General features: G+C 46.4%; 3 protein-coding genes across 5 annotated transcripts; 1 reads left to right on the forward strand and 2 right to left on the reverse strand.

The window, feature by feature from the left end:
• Positions 1–303: 303 nt before the first annotated feature.
• Positions 304–2507, forward strand: LOC119311898 (cytochrome P450 81Q32-like). Its single transcript, XM_037587615.1, has 2 exons — positions 304–1287; positions 1631–2507. Exons 1-2 carry the CDS (start codon positions 352–354, stop codon positions 2243–2245), a joined length of 1551 nt encoding a protein of 516 aa, XP_037443512.1. The 5' UTR covers positions 304–351; the 3' UTR covers positions 2246–2507.
• A 1262-nt stretch (positions 2508–3769) lies between these two features.
• Positions 3770–7018, reverse strand: LOC119311900 (TIP41-like protein). Of its 2 annotated transcripts, XR_005151182.1 has the most exons (9): positions 6818–7018; positions 6004–6189; positions 5561–5648; positions 5342–5449; positions 5214–5273; positions 5045–5086; positions 4379–4510; positions 4050–4236; positions 3770–3948 (listed from the first exon to the last, which is right to left on the reverse strand). XR_005151182.1 is itself a non-coding variant. In XM_037587618.1 (8 exons), exons 1-8 carry the CDS (start codon positions 6961–6963, stop codon positions 4132–4134), a joined length of 867 nt encoding a protein of 288 aa, XP_037443515.1. In that variant the 5' UTR covers positions 6964–7018; the 3' UTR covers positions 3770–4131. The 2 variants fall into 2 exon arrangements, 1 of the variants encoding a protein (XP_037443515.1); XM_037587618.1 differs by having other exon boundaries at positions 3770–4236.
• Positions 7019–10481: 3463 nt separating this feature from the next.
• LOC119311899 (dual specificity protein kinase shkD-like) lies at positions 10482–15467 on the reverse strand. 2 transcript variants are annotated; one of them, XM_037587616.1, is made up of 8 exons: positions 15266–15467; positions 13582–15121; positions 13416–13493; positions 13091–13243; positions 12424–12735; positions 12148–12270; positions 11404–11491; positions 10482–10834 (listed from the first exon to the last, which is right to left on the reverse strand). In XM_037587616.1, the coding sequence occupies exons 2-8, from the start codon at positions 14956–14958 to the stop codon at positions 10674–10676; spliced, it is 2292 nt and encodes a 763-aa protein (XP_037443513.1). In that variant the 5' UTR covers positions 14959–15121; positions 15266–15467; the 3' UTR covers positions 10482–10673. The 2 variants fall into 2 exon arrangements, with proteins under 2 accessions (XP_037443513.1, XP_037443514.1); XM_037587617.1 differs by having other exon boundaries at positions 13582–15135.
• Between the last annotated feature and the right edge of the window lie 2838 nt (positions 15468–18305).

Below are 18305 nucleotides of genomic sequence, written 5' to 3' on the forward strand. Positions count from 1 at the left end.
ACATTGTAGTCCTTGGGAGTTCCTTATTTCCAAAGCAAAAAAGGCTCCAGATACCGCGTACGGATGCGGATCTCCCGTTTGATTTGACTTTGCAACGAGAAGCAAAAGGAATCTCGATCCAGCGCCGCACGGACAACAAGGCAAGCCACGACTGTTTGCTGTACGAACCAATAATTCTTTCAACATTTCCACGATCCATGGATCGCCATGGACGTCAGGCATGGCGTATGCAAGTTAAGCCTTCTTCTAGATGAAGATGAACCACGCCATATATAGGCCGCCATGCAGGATGGTGCCACACAACACACATCCAATCAACGCACATCACTTCCCCTTATAACACAGTTAACCATGGATAAGGCATACATTGCCATCCTCTCCTTCGCCTTCCTCTTCCTGCTCCACTACATTCTAGGCAAGGTCAGCAATGGCAGGCGCAGCAAGGGCGCCGTCCAGCTGCCGCCGAGCCCCCGGGCCATCCCGTTCCTCGGCCACCTCCACCTCCTGGAGAAGCCGTTCCACGCCGCTCTGTGCGGCCTCGCCAAGCGCCTCGGCCCGGTCTTCTCGCTGCGCCTCGGCTCGCGCCGCGCTGTGGTCGTCTCCTCGCCGGAGTGCGCCAGGGAGTGCTTCACCGAGCACGACGTGATCTTCGCCGACCGGCCCCAGTTCCCCTCGCAGCTTCTGGTGTCCTTCGACGGCATCGCGCTCTCCACGTCCAGCTACGGCCCGCACTGGCGCAACCTCCGCCGCGTTGCCGCCGTGCAGCTGCTCTCTGCGCACCGCGTCGCCTGCATGTCGGGCGTGATCGGGGGCGAGGTGCGCGCCATGGCGCGCCGGCTTTTCCGGGCCGCCGTGGCGTCCCCCGGCGGCGCCGCGCGGGTCGAGCTGAAGCGGAGGCTCTTCGAGCTCTCCCTCAGCGTGCTCATGGAAACCATCGCCCAGACCAAGGGGACCCGGTCGGAGGCCGATGCCGACACGGACATGTCCGTGGAGGCCCAGGAGTTCAAGAAGGTGGTGGACGAGATCATCCCGCACATCGGCGCCGCCAACCTGTGGGACTACCTGCCGGTGCTGCGGTGGTTCGACGTGTTCGGAGTGAGAAACAAGATCCTTGCCGCGGTGAGCAGGAGGGACGCCTTCATGCTGCGTCTCATCGACAACGAGCGCCGGAGGCTTGACGACGGCGGCGCCGAAGGCGACAAGAAGAGCATGATCGCCGTGCTGCTCACTCTGCAGAAGACGGAACCTGAGGTGTACACCGATACCATGATCATGGCTCTCTGCTCGGTGAGCTATCCTTTTTCCACCTCCTCTTCTCGTTTGGTCTCTCTCTAATCCAAGTTAATTAGCACTTATACTACTCCTCAATCTTCACTATGTAAGAAAATTAGCTGCATCCTCAACACTCCAAGATGAAACCAGAATACTATCGTGTTGTGCTTTGTGCTTTGTGACAGTACACCGACGATTGTTATGTCTCTTCTCCCCAATCTGATAAACTAAAACTCGTGGAGGCAATCATACTCATGTCACGATCTAACTGCACTCATTTTCTAGGTGAATTTTCTGTAGAATTACTCACGCCACGATCTCACCAATAACCCTCGTTTTCTCAATGGACTATGTGCAGAATTTATTCGGGGCTGGAACGGAGACCACGTCGACGACGACGGAGTGGGCGATGTCGCTGCTGCTGAACCACCCGGCGGCCCTCAAAAAGGCGCAGGCCGAGATCGACGCGGCCGTGGGCACCTCCCGGCTGGTGACCGCCGACGACGTGCCGCGGCTCGCCTACCTGCAGTGCATCGTGAGCGAGACGCTGCGGCTGTACCCGGCGGCGCCGATGCTGCTGCCGCACCAGTCCTCGGCGGACTGCAAGGTCGGCGGCTACAACGTGCCGAGCGGCACGATGCTGATGGTGAACGCGTACGCCATCCACCGGGACCCGGCGGCGTGGGAGCGGCCGCTGGAGTTCGTCCCGGAGCGGTTCGAGGACGGGAAGGCCGAGGGGCGGTTCATGATCCCGTTCGGGATGGGCCGCCGGCGGTGCCCCGGGGAGACGCTGGCGCTGCGGACCATCGGCATGGTGCTGGCCACGCTGGTGCAGTGCTTCGACTGGGAGCGCGTGGACGGCGCGGAGGTGGACATGACGGAGGGCGGCGGGCTCACCATCCCCAAGGCCGTGCCGCTCGAGGCCGTGTGCAGGCCGCGCCCGGCCATGCGCGACGTGCTTCAGAGCCTCTGATCTGACGATCCAACTTCGTTCTTGGCATCATAAAATGCATGGACTGGTGAAGGTGCTGATGTAGTAGTAAATAAAGTTGTGACCTTGTGTGAGCAGAATCAAGCTAGCTATCATCGTATGTAAATTACAGGTACGTGTCGGGGTTTTGTGAGAACTAGCTAAACTATCTAGGTAGCGCTCGTGGATCGTGGTAGTACCAAGCCAGCAATTTGTAATTTAGTTTGTATCAAGAATGTTGTGTATGGGATAACAAATTATTTCATCTCTCTGTAAAATTGCAAATCAAAAAATGTAGGGAACGGACATTCAGGATTTGGGCTTACGCCGATCTGGACACGCGAGGGAAGGGCAGCTTCACTTAGAATCTGAGACTTCAAATAAAAAGAATAACAATCATTTTTTTTCTGTATTTGCAAATAAGCGAATGATGGAAGAACAGAAAACGGAAGCTGGAAATATCCACCTGTGAATTTTCATTCGGTTTTGTTATTTATACGGTTACCTGAAAACGAAATTTGGACTAGTCAATTCCTTGGGAGAAAGAGCAACGTTCCGAGGTCAAGGTTGGGGGCGATGCAGTGAGGCCGGTCTAGAACCTCGTTGGAGACTGGGACAATGGCGGTGGTGAGAGGAGGAAGATAAATGGGCCAGCCATTGGGTCGATCTCCAATGGTTCGGCCGAGCAGAAGTGTGTAGGACGTTTAGACTAGCTTGGTTTCATTTTTTTGGGTTGAGATCCTCTGCAGTACTGTATGGTGTTGTAGTGTGGATGACATGTGGGTCCAGGTCCCACATGGCAGTGACTATACAGTATCGTACAATACTGCAGAGGATCCTAACTCCATTTCTGCAGAGGATCTTATGATTTTCGTCACACTGTTACTACTCCCTCGGTTTCTAAATATAAACCCTTTTAGAGATTTCAATAGAGATTAAATACAGATGTATATAGACATATTTTATAGTGTAGATTCACTCGTTTTGCTATGTATGTAATTCATATTAAAATCTCTAAAAGTCTATATTTAGAAACGGAGGGAATAGTTTACAGCCTATGACAGACACAGAATCCCGTAGCTAGAAGGAGTCCAAAGATGCGCGTCACTGAGCAACATTTCTGTTGTTGATTCTTTGTTTGCTTACCTAAGCACCATTGGGTTGGGTCAGGAATGGTTTCCGTTTGAGGTGCAGCCGTGCAGGACTCTGGCTGAGACTACGGGTGCACAAAAGTAGATCACCGGACGCACGTCTGTTTCCACGAGACCACTACTACGGGTGGATTTTCACGGGCGTGTCCGGCACTCTACCGCGCGCGCAAGCAAAACATGCCACGGCCGGTCACGGCAGCACATCGTGCTTGTTATTTAACCCGTGATGCAGGAGAGCACGTGACCATGGGCCATGGCACGGCACCGGCCGTCCAACGCGCCGACGTGCGGGCCGGCCGACCACAATGTGCGTATACGCTACAAAGGGAGCGGGGTGACGAGGCAGCGTTAACAGTTCAGTAAATCGGCGAAGATGGAAAAATGAACTGAAGCCTGTAAGCATCTTATTCAGTGATGAATGAGTATTGCCCAGATTGCCAGAGCGTCGTTCTTATCTGTCAAGTTCACAAGCCCAAGGCTACAATGGCCTACCATTACTCGTCAATCACAACAACTTCATGATAAATGGGTAAAGCAACGGTAGCTCACATCTACTCCCTCCGTTCGGAATTACTTGTCTCAAAAATGGATGTATCTAGAATTAAAATACGTCTAGATACATCCATTTCTGAGACAAGTAATTCCGAACGGAGGGAGTACAACACATGCAAACAGAGTTGTGACCACGGTCGAACAGTCATAGATGTACCGAACACACGGTAGAGGTGTCTTGGCAGGTTAACTGGGTATCTTCAGCTTCTGGGTCTTCTGCATCACGACGGGCAGCTTGCGGGCGACAAGATTCGGGTCTGCGTATGCCGCAGAATCGGAAGGATACCCTTCCTGCATTATGTGGAAAATGGATTAGAAAATTAAATTAAATTGCAGTTAACTTGTTCAAAAGAAAGTATTTGTGTGTGTGTGTGTGTGTGTGTGTGTGTGTGTGTGTGTGTGTGTGTGAGAGAGAGAGAGAGAGAGAGCATACCGCAGACATGGCAGCAAATGTTGCTTCCCTCCAGCAGAGTTCACGCAGTACAACCGGCTTCGCTTCCTTACTTCCAAAAGAACAATGTAAACGGGTATCCCTCAATCTCATCAGCGCACCATCAACCCTAAGCTGTGGAATGTGGTATATGCAGGGGTAATAAGAAGTTGTTAGGCTCCTGTGACTTATGTATAAATGGATCTTAAAATAGCTATTAATGTTCAAACATCTGCACATGAGACTGACTGCCGGCGTTGTGCCCAAAACCACACCAGCTTGGTGGGTGTCATGCTTGAATTTAAGCTTCCAGAATTCTAATCCCCTTCAAAAGGGTATTTCTTTTAGATTTTCAGATAGTAAACCTTAGACCTGGTTTGTTTGAGAAGAGTGAACACACTGAAGAATTGTAACTACTATAACACTAAGCTCTTGCCATTCTTTGTGGGAAAACTGGAAAAGTGGAAATTATATACTAAAAGTAATACTTCCTTCGTCCCATAATATAAGAGCGTTTTGACACTAATGTAGTATAAAAAATACTCTTATATTATGGGAGGGGGTACTATTTAGCGATTTGCTTCTTGTGTATGACATTACATGGCCCTTATAGAATTCTCTTCCTACTAGAGACACATCAGGTGTAAAATGCAGGGCAGTAGATCATACCCAAAAGCGCAAGAGCAGAAACCAACCGGTTGGCATCACCCTCTGCAGACATGCAATCAAAGAATATCAAGTATGTTGAATTAACCATAAAAAGAAGTATATGAAACTAAAGTTGATGTTACCATACAAAAAGTCCAGTTAAAACTAAGGATAACTAGGGAGAACTTACCACTCGCGCTGTAAGGAATGAAATACCACTATCAGCTAGCTCATCTTCATACAAGATAACCTAAGTATGTCATGTCAGGGTAAACCAATGTATAGAGCAATCATGAACAATTTAATCCGTTTCCATACCTCATCGTAGAAAAGAATTGGTTCTTTTGCAGAAAGGGCAACAAGGTCGATCCTGTCATCAGTGTCCTCCCAACACAAATTGCTACATTTATCTAAACTTGTTTGCGTCTGGAAAAGAAATAATGATAGTCAGAAACCTACCAGTACAAAAAGTAAATCAGCCTAAGGAGGCAAATGAAGCAAAAACAGGTGAAATTAGAGTAGAGGTAAGGTCCATACAGCGTCTTGGTTCAGAACCACATCACTCCCACAGTATGGTGTCGTGAATGTATAGTCATAATCAAGTACCACTTGATCAGCAGGATTACTGCAAGAAAACATATACTGAATGAACCTTCTCTTGGTTCTTTGCCTAATAAAGCCACAACACGTTAAATTTCTAGTTAATTATTCTACAAACAGAGACTAGAGTGGAGTGAACATATAATCGTTGATTGAAATAAGAAATGCACAGCTGACCTTTTTTATAGTATTTATTGACATTTTTTTATAGTAATGCACGACTGACCTTCCCACAGTAAACCATCCTAAATGTATTTCTTTAGCTTGACCCTTTAAGACAAACAGCAATGCTCCCATATCATGGTGACCCCAAAGAAATCCAATACTTTTCACTAGAAACACTTCCTAGCATGAGTAACAGATTACAGGTATACAAGAACCTTCTGAATTTCCATTTTGCTGCAGCAGGAACTTGAACAGGTGGCAATGCCTCTTGTTTCCATGCCTTGAGAGCATCAAGCGCATTGAAATGTAATTTGACGCCAGTTTGAGCATTCTGAATAGACACAAAACTCTCTCCAAACACCATCTCAGGTAAATGTGTAGTCTGAAGTTTATCTTCATATCTGAAGAAGAACATTGCATATAGGTTTCAATTAATTCATACACAACCATTTATATGGTTACAGACCAAGGATCTACTAACAGTGGACAGATCCAATATTAGTTAAGAATGCAAAATGCACTCCTTAGAACAAATAGATCAAAACCAGTAAGAAATGGTATACATATTGCCTGACTGCACGCAGCAATAGAATGATGGGTATGCTAGTACTATTTGTTAATAATCGATTACTGGCTCATTGCTGGAGATAACAGAGGAACGATGATTCAGATTTCATGTTCCAGTTTGCAGTGCAGCAGTTAATTGGTGATGACCAACAGAGTAAAACACATAACTGATTTCAACTCCCATGTCTGACAAGCATAAGCATAACAAACTTAAGTAGTCTTAAATTCCATGAATGACCAGCAACTAAGCAAATCAAACCAAATTCCTTTTTAATGTTACACGACAAAAGGAGTACGGACACAGGACAAATAGGAAATCTACCAGCAGACTGAATATGATTGAGTACCAGATAATGTTCAAGCTATAGCAAGCCAAGAATCTGAGTTTCCAAATCTCTACTGCGCCAATCAAATGGAAAAGGGGCAGAAAGGTTAGGGTTTAAGGTTGGGGATGGCTCGTACAGGCTCACAGATGCGGAGTTGAGGATGGGGCCCTTGTGGGACTGGATGACCCAGCCCTTCACCCGCACGCCGCCCGGAATCGCCTCCGCGCCGGCCGCTTTCAGCTCGCCCGCCGTCGGGCCGTCCCACGCCGCCGCCGCAGCCATCTTCCGCTGCGTCCCGTCCCGGTCTCTTGCTCTGGTTCGGTCGCTAGTCAATACGGATCCACTCTGTGCTCTTAGAACAGAGCACATTGCCGTTAGCATCACGACCGTCTGATTAAACGTTGATGGCTGTGATTCATTGCTACTTCTGTCAGAACAACGTTCCGTGACGTACGTAAAAAAACATGTTAATGTGTTTTTTATTCGCGAAACAATATTTTTAGCTAAATATTCCCTCCGTCCATAATAATATATAAAGATAAAAATAATACAAAAACACAACTGTAGTTTCATGACAAGTCCATTTTATAAAGGTCAGGATAAAGTTTCATTCTAAATGTCAAGTCTAGCCAATTAAGTACGAAACATCCGGCCAAAGATAATACCTTCAACGAGGTGTCCACGTGTAGCGTTATTGTCAGGTCCGTCGGATTCTAGCAATATAGGCATATCATAGGTTTTCACTTGGGATGTTGGTGCTAAAAACACCATTATAATGTAGACCCATACACTCACACCACCACGAATACACACTCACACAACGCCTACTGAAGACTAGGTTGAAGTTGTGGAGCTTTAATATCGGTGACCGAGGTTTGATCTTTGGTGGGCTTAGGGTACTACCACTACTGTTTTAACCATCCAACTATTGGTTCTTTTACCACTGGGTAATGTGAAGTGATGTTTTAGTCATCATCTTGGCGAGAGATTTTCCAAGAACTCAACTACCATTATTACACATGATATTCAGTTTTTTTTTATTTTAGATAGGTTTGTATAAGGGAAAACTTTGTTTTTGCCACTCTAGTTTTTGCCAACTTTGCTTATGCCACTCTATAATTTGACATTTCACTTTTGTCACTCTTAGCTTTTGACAATATATCACTTTTGCCATTCCGTGGCAAAAGCAAGAGTTTTAGAGTGGCAATTGTGATACATGTCAAAAGCTAAGAGTGCCAAAAGTGAAATGAAAAATTATCATTTTTGCCACAAAATGGCATTTGTGATGTATTGTCAAAAGCTAAGAGTGGCAAACGTGAGATGTCAAATTCTAGAGTGGCATAAGCAAAGTTGGCAAAAACTAGAGTGGCAAAAACAAAGTTTTCCCTTTGTATAAGATACTAAACGGCTATGTCTGAACCTATCTAAACCCGATCTGAACATGGATTTTTTCAACTAGTTTTTTTTAGTATTTTCTTTTCATTGCCACTTTGATCATATGTTAGAGATACTGGTGAAACTGGAATATTAGTTCTTTAGCGAAAGGATTTGTAGTATGTCCTTGAATCAGACAAAACACGCGTTTACAGTATTTGTTGGTCGTCTTAACTTCTTGTATGAGATAAGCTAAGTTAATTTTGTGTGCATTGATGATGATGTTTAGATTGGTTTTGTGCAAATGGTTTGATCCAATTTTTTGAAAAATGAAGGTGACCCATATGCATCATTATGATGGACACGAACATTTTTATGAAGATCATATCATTATATCAAATAATCCATTTAAACCTAAATTTAGATATGAAGACCACATTGTATCAAATAATTCATGTCCGGTGGCCGGCTGCGTCCCATGAGCCAATATGTGTCCCATGTTCTACTCTATCTCGTCGGAGTCCGTGCCCTGCACGGTGCCGGTCGATTTGAGGTCGACGATGAATCCATTGTGGTTAGAGCCTGACACGTCCACCACTATGCGGTTGCGGCACCAGGGGATGGCAGCCACCCGTATTCGCGTCGGAGAGTGCAACTCCGCCTCGTCAACGTCTATCGCGACCTTTGCCTCGCATGGCGGGCCCGTCGCTTCATACCCTCAGCGGACGGACCACATATGGCCACCAAGTCGGCGCGCGGGCTGCGCCTCTACCGCGGCGCTCGGACGCCAGACAGACCACACTGTCTCCGGCGAGACAGCAATGACGCGCCTTGCGCCGGATCCAAGCGCCATTTGGGCAGACGCCATGGATTCTCGCAGGATCGAGTCCGACCGCTGTTTGGCGTTCTCCTCGCGAGCGCGACGGAGCGCAATGCAGACGTCCATCTTCTTCTCTGACATGCATTGACTGAGCTACCGGTCTGATAGAGGACTCGGATCCACTGCCCGCCATGCCGGAGAAGGTCGGAGATCACTGGAATGGGGCTTGGAGGCTAAGTGGAGTGAACTGGTTAGAGTTTGGTCCGTGGAGCGGATGAGAACGACTATATGTAGGGTCGGGTGGGCCCGCGTGGGCCGGATCCGACATGGCGGACGCGTGGAGCGTGCCCGGGTCTCCCCATATTCGTTCTAAATTGGGCTGGATAGGAGGGGTGTCAGTCAGCGTTGGCGTTTGGGGCCAGTATGAGGCGTCCGTCTGGGTCGGCTTTTTTGACATGTCAGTGATAGATGCTCTCAATGCATTGAGATGCAAATATTTTTATATTTTATAAAATAAAAGTATATTTTTGGTCCCTCAAGTTTCAATGAAGCAGATAATTAACATTTTTTTTGTTTGACATTTCCTCCCTCATCCCTCATATTTTAAAACTAGACATGTTTAATCCAAAACCAGAAACAAAGCTTTTTTGTTAACATCAGTACAGACACAAGCGCTCATATACACGCGCATACCCTCATCCCTATGAACGCACACACGCACACCCTACCCCTATGAGCACCTTCGAAAGATTGAGCCGGCGTATCATCTTGAGATTTACGAAGTCACCATAGACGCCTCGTCGTCGACGGAAAGGTCTCCTCCCACTGAATGCGCATCGCCGGAAATTCTGAAATAAATCCAGAAATAAATACGAGCATCAGGATTTGAACTCTGATGGACCGGGGATACCACATTCCCTCTAACCATGCAACCACGGTTCGCAACCGGAAACAAAGCTGTATTGGGCTGGCATGTCCTCGGTTTTGACTAAGAACATCTTAAGTTACTGCCACCCCATCTCAACTCATCTCATGTCTCTGGGATGCAGAAGCAGCATTTTGTCAAACATCTTGTGTGCGTTCGGTCTCCGCACCGCCGGCGTAACACCGAGCTCAAGTCTGGTCACCTTTCGCTGGTGGCCAAGGTCCAAGGACGCACCACGCACGCCACCACTCATCGTCGACGAGCAGCAGGGCATCAATGAGCGAGCCGGATGAGGTGGTAGATGGCGCATACGACCAGGAGAACTGTCCAGCTCCTGAGCGAGGCATCGCGTAGGCGGCGCGTGCCGTGGCGGCGCCCGCGCGTCCAGGCCCGTCGGGAGCAGCAGGCCAGCGTTGCTGGGCATGACGTACGCGTTGTGCTGCATGCTCCCGCGTCGGCTACTGCAACGGCCCAAAGCGTGTGGCGGCTCATGTTGCCGCCGAGGAGGGCCAGCAAGGTGTGCACATCGCTGGCGGCCAGCCGGCCACGGCAGCTCGCCGACGATGAGGCAAGTGTGATTACCCCGGGAAATGCATGCCAACTGTTCGATAAAATGCCTAGAATAAAGTTTCAATACCAGCCCAATACCGCTCCATTTTCTGGTTCTGGACGAAACATGTCTGATTTTGAAACAGATCCGATGTCTACTTCTTGTAAACTTGAGGGACCAACAATATACACTTTTCTCAAAACAAAACAGATATGAAACTCAAACAAATATTCATGTTTGTCTCGATCATGTGCAAGAAGGATATATATATACACAAGCATGCATAGAGTGGTGTTCTTCAGTTCTTGCATATTAACTGAGATTCATTTTTGCGCTTGCAGCATAGAACGAAGACAAGTTGCGACTTCAGTGAATGAAGGTCTTCGCTCAGGCTCAGTTGACCAGCATTGCTCCATGAGTTTCTTCCATTCCGGGTTACATGAAGTGGGCACTGGCGGCCTCAGTGTGTCACTCAAAATGCCCCCTGCACACTCCCATTGGGAACTAATGTTAATCTTTACTCAAGAAGAGTGAAGGTATGTTTTCAATTAAATTAGCATATAAATTTACCAGCTGGTTCCATGAACTTGAGAATCACATGCCCAGGTCCCTAAACTTGTAGAAATGAGTAAATTCAACTACCTAGGTAACTAGTAACTATATACTGCAATTTTGCTATTATTTACTGTTTGGCTTTGTGTAGGTCATATGAAAATAACGAATAACTGATGTTCTTTTGTTTAAATTAAGTTAACATAGATCCTTAAAACATACTCGCTTTGCATGAACTTTCTTTTCAAGAAGATCTCAAGCTTTAACTTAATTACCTACACAAAGCTATTTTAGTTTGAGCTTATCCCTACTCACAAGTATATGATTCTACTCATGTTTAAGGACTTAAATGTGTGGTAAATGTGCGGTTCCCAAGTTTAAGACCCAAGTGGTATAACTGCAGAACCATGGAAGTTCAGAGAAATGCCATTTATATATAAACAATTCAGAAGATGAGATTTCTACTACAGCCTACAGATGGATGATCATACTGTTGCATACCTATAACTCCTCCATAGTGCATGCCATCATATGGATCCTCACCAGTGAGAATTTCCCACATCACAACACCAAAAGAATAGACATCGACCTGTGTTACCATAAAGTTGGCGTATTTGAGAATACAAAACAGAAGAACATGTCAGGCCTAAGTATATTCTAGAAATATTACAATTTTTTTGTCAGTGTGTGTTAAATTCTGCAAGAAAATTCTTTTTTTTCATGAATCAAATAGGAGGAATGCTCCAGTTCATGTTTAAAGTGAATTCTCATTAATCATTACTCCCTCTATATCACAAAAAAGTAACGTCTTGGGCATGCTTTCAGTCAAACTTTTAAAACTTTGTCTGCAAATATCATTTTAATTGTTATGTTTGAAAATTTTAACATCATATGTATAGATCTGTCTCAAAAAGCATTTCTGGAATATCATGTTTTTCAGTCTTGTACATATATTGGTACTATAAATTAGTGGTCAAAGTTATATCTCGAAGACCATGTCAATATCTAAAGTCACTTATTTGTGATATGAAGAGAGTATATCACTCCCGATGAGCATGTCAAATATCTTCAACTTTATGCCACTTTGAAAAATGTTACATTCATATGACTGATAAGTATGTCGTATAACCTTTGTGCATGAATGTCAAGTGAAATTGTGAAACAAACACAATGCTATAATTTGTTTTCTTCGCAATTTGTAGCACCTTCACACTTCCAGGTCATTAAAAAGATTCATCATAATACCTTTTCAGATACTTTGGTGCCGCTCATTGTCAACAATTCTGGGGCCATCCATGGAAGAGTTCCTCTCATTCCACCAGAAACCATGGTGGCTTGTTTCATCTTTGATAAACCAAAATCAGCAACCTGCAGTCATTGTTTCTCTATTATGCCCTTCATTTATATGCAGAAGTCCATCATATGTATTTTATAAATGCATATCATTTTCTTCAACCATTCACATTTGAAACTCAAATACAAAAAAAAAAATGCTATTGGAAAACTGGAGTTCTGGCATACCTTGCATATTGGACGAGAGGGATCCTTAACATTCACTAGCAAGTTATCACATTTCAGATCAAAATGGACAATGTCCTTTGAGTGCAGATATTCCATTCCAATGGCGGCATCCATTGCAACAAGTACCCTCTTGCGCCAATCGAGATATTTGTCCTTGCGACTGAGTACTTTCTTTAGAGATCCATTGACCATGAATTCAGTTACAGTAGCTAATGTCCCCCCTGGCCCGTTATTCACAACCCCGTAAAGTGCCAGAATATTTGGATGGTGAAGTTTTGAGATGATAGCGGCCTCCCTCCAAAATTCTGTTATCTGCATGATATTTATGTTTAATGATGAATACATGCTGTATTTCTCAATTTCAACCCTTGCATTTAGAATAACAGTATTGTTCCGCTAAACACAAGCTTCTTATATTTCTTTTTTACACTAAATATGTTGGCCTATACGGCATTGACAGAATGACATTGTTTTAACAAACAGTGAGTTTCTAGTTTACAACAGATGCAATTGATATGGCTACTCTTTGGATCCGTACGTGGTCCTCACTACATCATGTGGAGGCGCGAATACTCTAGTTTCTAGTGCAGCCTTACCTGGCCAATTTCATAAACTGGTCCCCTTGATTGCAACTTAAAATAACGCAGGTGAATTTATATGGGCTTACCAGTTTATCTGCCTGGGATGATTGGTATGAAAAACAACTGTTATTTATCCGTTTAATTGCAACATCTGTTCCCCTCCATTTTCCATGAAAAACAGTTCCAAATGCTCCGGCGCCCATCTCACGAAGATCTTCGAGGTCGTCGTTGCTTATTATCTGCCATTTGTATGACATCAACTTTAGGAAGAAGTCCGTGTTAATGAAAACGGTAGGAAATGTGTTGTGAATAATATTTTCAGATAAATGCCTTTCTTATGTCTCTGACAAAAACAATCCTAGCTTGACGTGCCTATGTTACAGACTAGTACATGTGGAACTAATTACAAACCTGGACATTACTCATAAGATCTCTGCCCAACACTGCATTTGCAGGCAGAGATTTTTCACTGCTCTTGGTTTCGCGTAGCTGACGGTAGAAGACAAAACAGAAGTTATATGGTTAACCGTTCCATCAAACACCATATGAAACATGGGGTGCGGATATGATGACATACCTCAGCCTCTGGGATTGATGGTGCAGCATTATCTTCAGCTTCATGCAATGGAGCTCTGATTTGAGGATTAATGATGCCAGTGCCAACTGAGCGAAATCGAGTGATTTCTGATGCATGCTCATCTGTTGTTGGACTGCCGGGTCGTTCTTGTATTGTATCACTTGAAGCACGCACAAGAGTATTTGGTTGCAGATTTATTCTTTTGTCTAAAGGTGTAGAAGCAAAAGGAAGCACCGATGTTGCAGGACCTGCAGGCTGGTTCTTCTGGATGCTGTTGGTTGGAACTGACCTCTCCGGGTACTGCAAGTTTGCACTGATGTTGCCGCCAGGACTAGTGGATTCATGACTAGGTTCAGATATCTCCATCCTGTTGTGCGGTTGGAAATTAGTGTTCTTCCTTAATGAATTTGATGGCTGCGTCGTCACACTACTGTTGTCCAATGGTATCTGAAGCTGTTTCCTTGGTGATATTTTTTCCTGTGCCCCAGTAGTTCTGTAAGTATCTGTGGCAGTCTGTTGATGCTGCGCCGTGGATTCAGAAGGCGCAGATGCACCAGGGGAAGCTTTACTAGTCTTTCTGGCTGCAGAGATCAAGCTCTCTTCATTACCTTGTGCCTTATAATACTGGTTGATCATCCGTCTCTGGGTACTTGGGGGCGTCCTCTCCAGCTGACCACTTGCTGTCACTGGCGGTACCGCTATGCTCTGCAAGGGCTTGCTTTTGATGGACACTGAAGCTTCCTCTGTTCTGCCTGCCAGCGGCCCTGCTTCCACACTGATGCCAAACATCAGCTGGTCCAGGTCATTGGCTGAGGATCGACCGACGCTGTGTGCTCTCGGCTCATAACCTGGTGTGGTGATGATCCCATTGACAAGAGCGATGAACTGCGCTTCTTTCTCGGCATCGGATGAGCCTTGCACCACGAAACGCACGTGGCGCTCATCGTCCTTGCGAGAGAAGAGGTACATGTTGATCATTTCTCTGTTTTCCTCTAGCACAATGCACTCATCAATCATATGCCGGAGGTCATCATCGGAGGTGATGGAGATGAGCATGCTCAGTTGCTCCCCAGGGAGGTGGTACTTTATCGTGTGGGCTCTCCTTATTAGCCTTGTTGTCTTGCTGACCAACTCTTGCCAAGAAATGTCCCGGCTAATTTTCATCAGATGCCTGTCGCCACCGATGTACCGGAGCTCGCCGTCACTTGGCCTTGGCAAGAAAGTGCCGCCGAAGTTGCAGATAAGCTTTACCTTCGTTGATTTAACATCGTAGTAATCTCGAGGGAGCTGTCTGCTGGTGAAACTCAGTGGACCAGATGTTGGCAGATTCTTTGGTCCTTTCAGATCAGAAATGTTAAATTGTTCCACCCAGTCCATGTTACTGATATGGGTGCTCTTCTCCTTGGGAGTAACTGGAACGATGGACTCCGATCCTTGTATTTGCTCTCTCTTGCACAAATTCAGAAGAAATTTCTCACCAATCTTTCAGAACTAGCTCAGTACATGGCGTTGGTCCTATTTTACCAAGAACTTTATAGACCTAGGATATACAATCTGTCAGAAGAAATTTCTCCTTATATTTGTGTTATAAGAATCTGAGGCAGCTAAAACTAAGATATACAAAGATTACATAAGCTCAAGAGAAAAGGAAGCCACAATTGAAAGGAGAAGACGGGTGACTGACCTCTTGAGAGTTCAGGCTGCTACTGGGAATCAAAACTTCATGGTTGCCAACAGCTTCATAGTGCTTATCTCCCCGCCAGTGGTGTTTGAGGAGATACTAATATGATGAACAGGTGAGTGGATTCAAGTTTAGAAAGATTGTTTTCGAGGCAAATTGGATTGGAGTTGGTGAGTTGCTGACTCACCTTTGAAGCAATATTTGTCATGTGGACTGTTGAAGAAGATTCCATCATCAGCTGCCACTTAACCTGGGGCAAGGGGCGGCCCTTGATACCTTTGTTGTCGTTGTCAAATGGCAACATGATATAAACCATCGTCGCTATCGTTTTATAAATGGTCCAACTTTGCCCAAATTTTTATCGGACAATATACTATATGGCCGCCCATAGCCCAGTTGCATTTGTCATTTTGTTTCTTCTTCTTTAAAATAGAGGCCGCAACTGCTGAAATTTGACTTCCAGTTGTTGATAACATATTTGTTACAGTATCATTTATCAGTATTCATATTGCAGGCAGGTGAGTAGTGGCTGTCATGCATAGGCATTTTAAAATTGAAAATGGTACTACTGGAGAAAGCGTTTCTTTTTTTGCGAGGATACTGGAGAAAGCTTTGACGTTTCTTTCCCAGGTAAAGGTTTCAGGTTGACCTATGACTTTTTACTAGCAAAGTCTTAACGTTTGATGTCCCGCATTGGTCCATGGACGTGTGTCAAATCTCTCGCAAATTGGACGCAAACCAGGGGGGCTTTCCGGGAGTCTGGACCTCTGCCACATACGCATATGACAAGTGGTCTCACTCAAAACTCCTTTTGCGCGCCCACTTCCCTCTCTCGCGTGATCGTTCAAACCGTTTTGCAGAAAGAGGTGCCGCATTCATGCCAATCCAGAGCGAACTCGACGGCCCTGCAGCATGTCGGGCATTAGGGGCACGTCGACGGAGAGTGTCGCCCTGCCGCATCCGCTCCCTCACTCTCCGCGTCATGTTCAATGCCGACTCTGGGCAATGGGACGACTTCCTTCTGCATCGAAGCCGATTGCCCATCTGTTTGCCTGCCCGACATAGGAGGGGGGGGGGGTTGTATGCTGCTTACCGGCTTCGGAGATGACGGCGAGGACGAGGGGCCATGGTTGGGACGAGGAGGAGCACACGGAGGCCAAGAAGAAGGGGAGAAGCAGCTCGTGATGTTGGAGAGTGATGACACCGCTGCCGCTTACGCAGATCTGAGTCGTCGCCGGTGCCGGTGCTAAGAACCAAAGAAGGGCTTGTCCTAGAGCAAGAGGTGAGCGAGTAAATGGGGGAAGGGGAAGGGGGTTAGATTTCACGTCATCCCGCATTGACCGATTTTCATCTCCGGCTAACTCCTCTCGATTTCTCCTTCCACCGTCGCGTACGCGCTGCCTCCCTTTCCAGCGAGTCAGGCTCTAGGATGCTTTAAAATTCGTGCCTATGCGAGGCAGCCCCCCCCCCCCCTTTTACAACCAAACACGTTTTTCATGTCCCACAACCAAGCACGCCGTAGCGTTTCATCTTTGATAAAGAATATAAGAGCAACTCCAATGGGCCGACCCAAACGGACGGCGCATTTGTCCGCTTTATGTCTGTTTGGGTCGGCCGCCCGCCCGGCGTCCGTCCTGTTTTGCATTTGTGTCGGCAATGCCCAACGCGCTGACCCATTTTCACGCCCGCACACAAATTTTTAAAAAGGCCCGCGGCCATAGATCATTGCCAGCGGCCATGTCTCATGCCAGCGCCGGCATACATTGCCGGCTTCAAAAAATGCATCACACAGTTCATGATGGCGCACTCGCCAGCGGCCGGCACACATGCCAACACACACAAAGGGGTGAGACTTGAGTTCGACCACGCCATCACGGCCCCGTGGTCATGCCAGCGCACAAGCCGGCATACAAAAAAGAAGGCGCTCGCGGCCACAAGATCACTCGTCGGTGAACTTGAGCATGTCGGCCTGCATCTTCTTGAACCATGGCCTCTTCCTTGGCGACACTGTGTTGAGATCCACCTTCATGATCTTCACCCCGGTCATCATGCTTGCGAGAGCCACTTCTTTGGCCTTGGTCTTGGCGTTGGCGGCCTCGATCTCGAGCATCTTCGCTTGCTTCTCCGCCTCCAACTCAAGCATCTTGGCTTGCTTCTCCGCATCCATCTCTAGCCTCCTCCTTGTTGGAAATATGCCCTAGAGGCAATAATAAAAGGGTTATTATTATATTTCCTTGTTCATGATAATTGTCTTTTATTCATGCTATAACTGTATTGTCCGGAAATCGTAATACACGTGTGAATACATAGACCATAACATGTCCCTAGTGAGCCTCTAGTTGACTAGCTCGTTGGTCGACAGATAGTCATGGTTTCTGACTATGGACATTAGATGTCATTGACAACGGGATCACATCATTAGGAGAATGATGTGATGGACAAGACCCAATCCTAAGCATAGCACAAGATCGTATAGTTCATTTTGCTAGAGCTTTTCCAATGTCAAGTATCTCTTCCTTAGACCATGAGATCGTGTAACTCCCGGATACCGTAAGAGTGCTTTGGGTGTACCAAACGTCACAACGTAACTGGGTGACTATAAAGGTGCACTACAGGTATCTCCGAAAGTGTCTGTTGAGTTGACACGGATCGAGACTGGGATTTGTCACTCCGTATGACGGAGAGGTATCTCTGGGCCCACTCGGTAATGCATCATCACAATGAGCTCAAAGTGACCAAGTGTTTGGTCACGGGATCATGCATTACGGTACGAGTAAAGTGACTTGCCGGTAACGAGACTGAACGAGGTATTGGGATACCGACGATCGAGTCTCGGGCATGTAACGTACCGAATGACAAAGGGAATTGTATACGGGGTTGTTCTAATCCTCGACATCGTGGTTCATCCGATGAGATCATCGAGGAGCATGTGGGAGCCAACATGGGTATCCAGATCCCGCTGTTGGTTATTGCCCGAGAGCCGTCTCGGTCATGACTACGTGTCTCCCGAACCCGTAGGGTCTACACACTTAAGGTTCGGTGA

Source organism: Triticum dicoccoides, chromosome 5B (genome assembly GCF_002162155.2).
Source record: "Triticum dicoccoides isolate Atlit2015 ecotype Zavitan chromosome 5B, WEW_v2.0, whole genome shotgun sequence".
In the NCBI taxonomy this organism is placed as follows: Eukaryota; Viridiplantae; Streptophyta; class Magnoliopsida; order Poales; family Poaceae; genus Triticum; species Triticum dicoccoides.

Bases quoted from the DNA above. Each gene is read 5' to 3' on its own strand.
- LOC119311898 (XM_037587615.1), top strand. From the start codon at position 352: ATGGATAAGGCATACATTGCCATCCTCTCCTTCGCCTTCCTCTTCCTG. The intron at 1,288-1,630 runs GTGAGCTATCCT...GACTATGTGCAG, and splicing joins TGATCATGGCTCTCTGCTCG to AATTTATTCGGGGCTGGAAC.
- LOC119311900 (XM_037587618.1), bottom strand. From the start codon at position 6,963: ATGGCTGCGGCGGCGGCGTGGGACGGCCCGACGGCGGGCGAGCTGAAA. The intron at 5,274-5,341 runs GTATGGAAACGG...TGACATACTTAG, and splicing joins CAATTCTTTTCTACGATGAG to GTTATCTTGTATGAAGATGA. The intron at 4,511-5,044 runs GTATGATCTACT...CACATTCCACAG, and splicing joins TTCTGCTCTTGCGCTTTTGG to CTTAGGGTTGATGGTGCGCT.
- LOC119311899 (XM_037587616.1), bottom strand. From the start codon at position 14,958: ATGGACTGGGTGGAACAATTTAACATTTCTGATCTGAAAGGACCAAAG. The intron at 13,494-13,581 runs GTATGTCATCAT...TTCTACCGTCAG, and splicing joins CATCAATCCCAGAGGCTGAG to CTACGCGAAACCAAGAGCAG. The intron at 11,492-12,147 runs GTATTATGATGA...ATGGTAACACAG, and splicing joins GCACCAAAGTATCTGAAAAG to GTCGATGTCTATTCTTTTGG.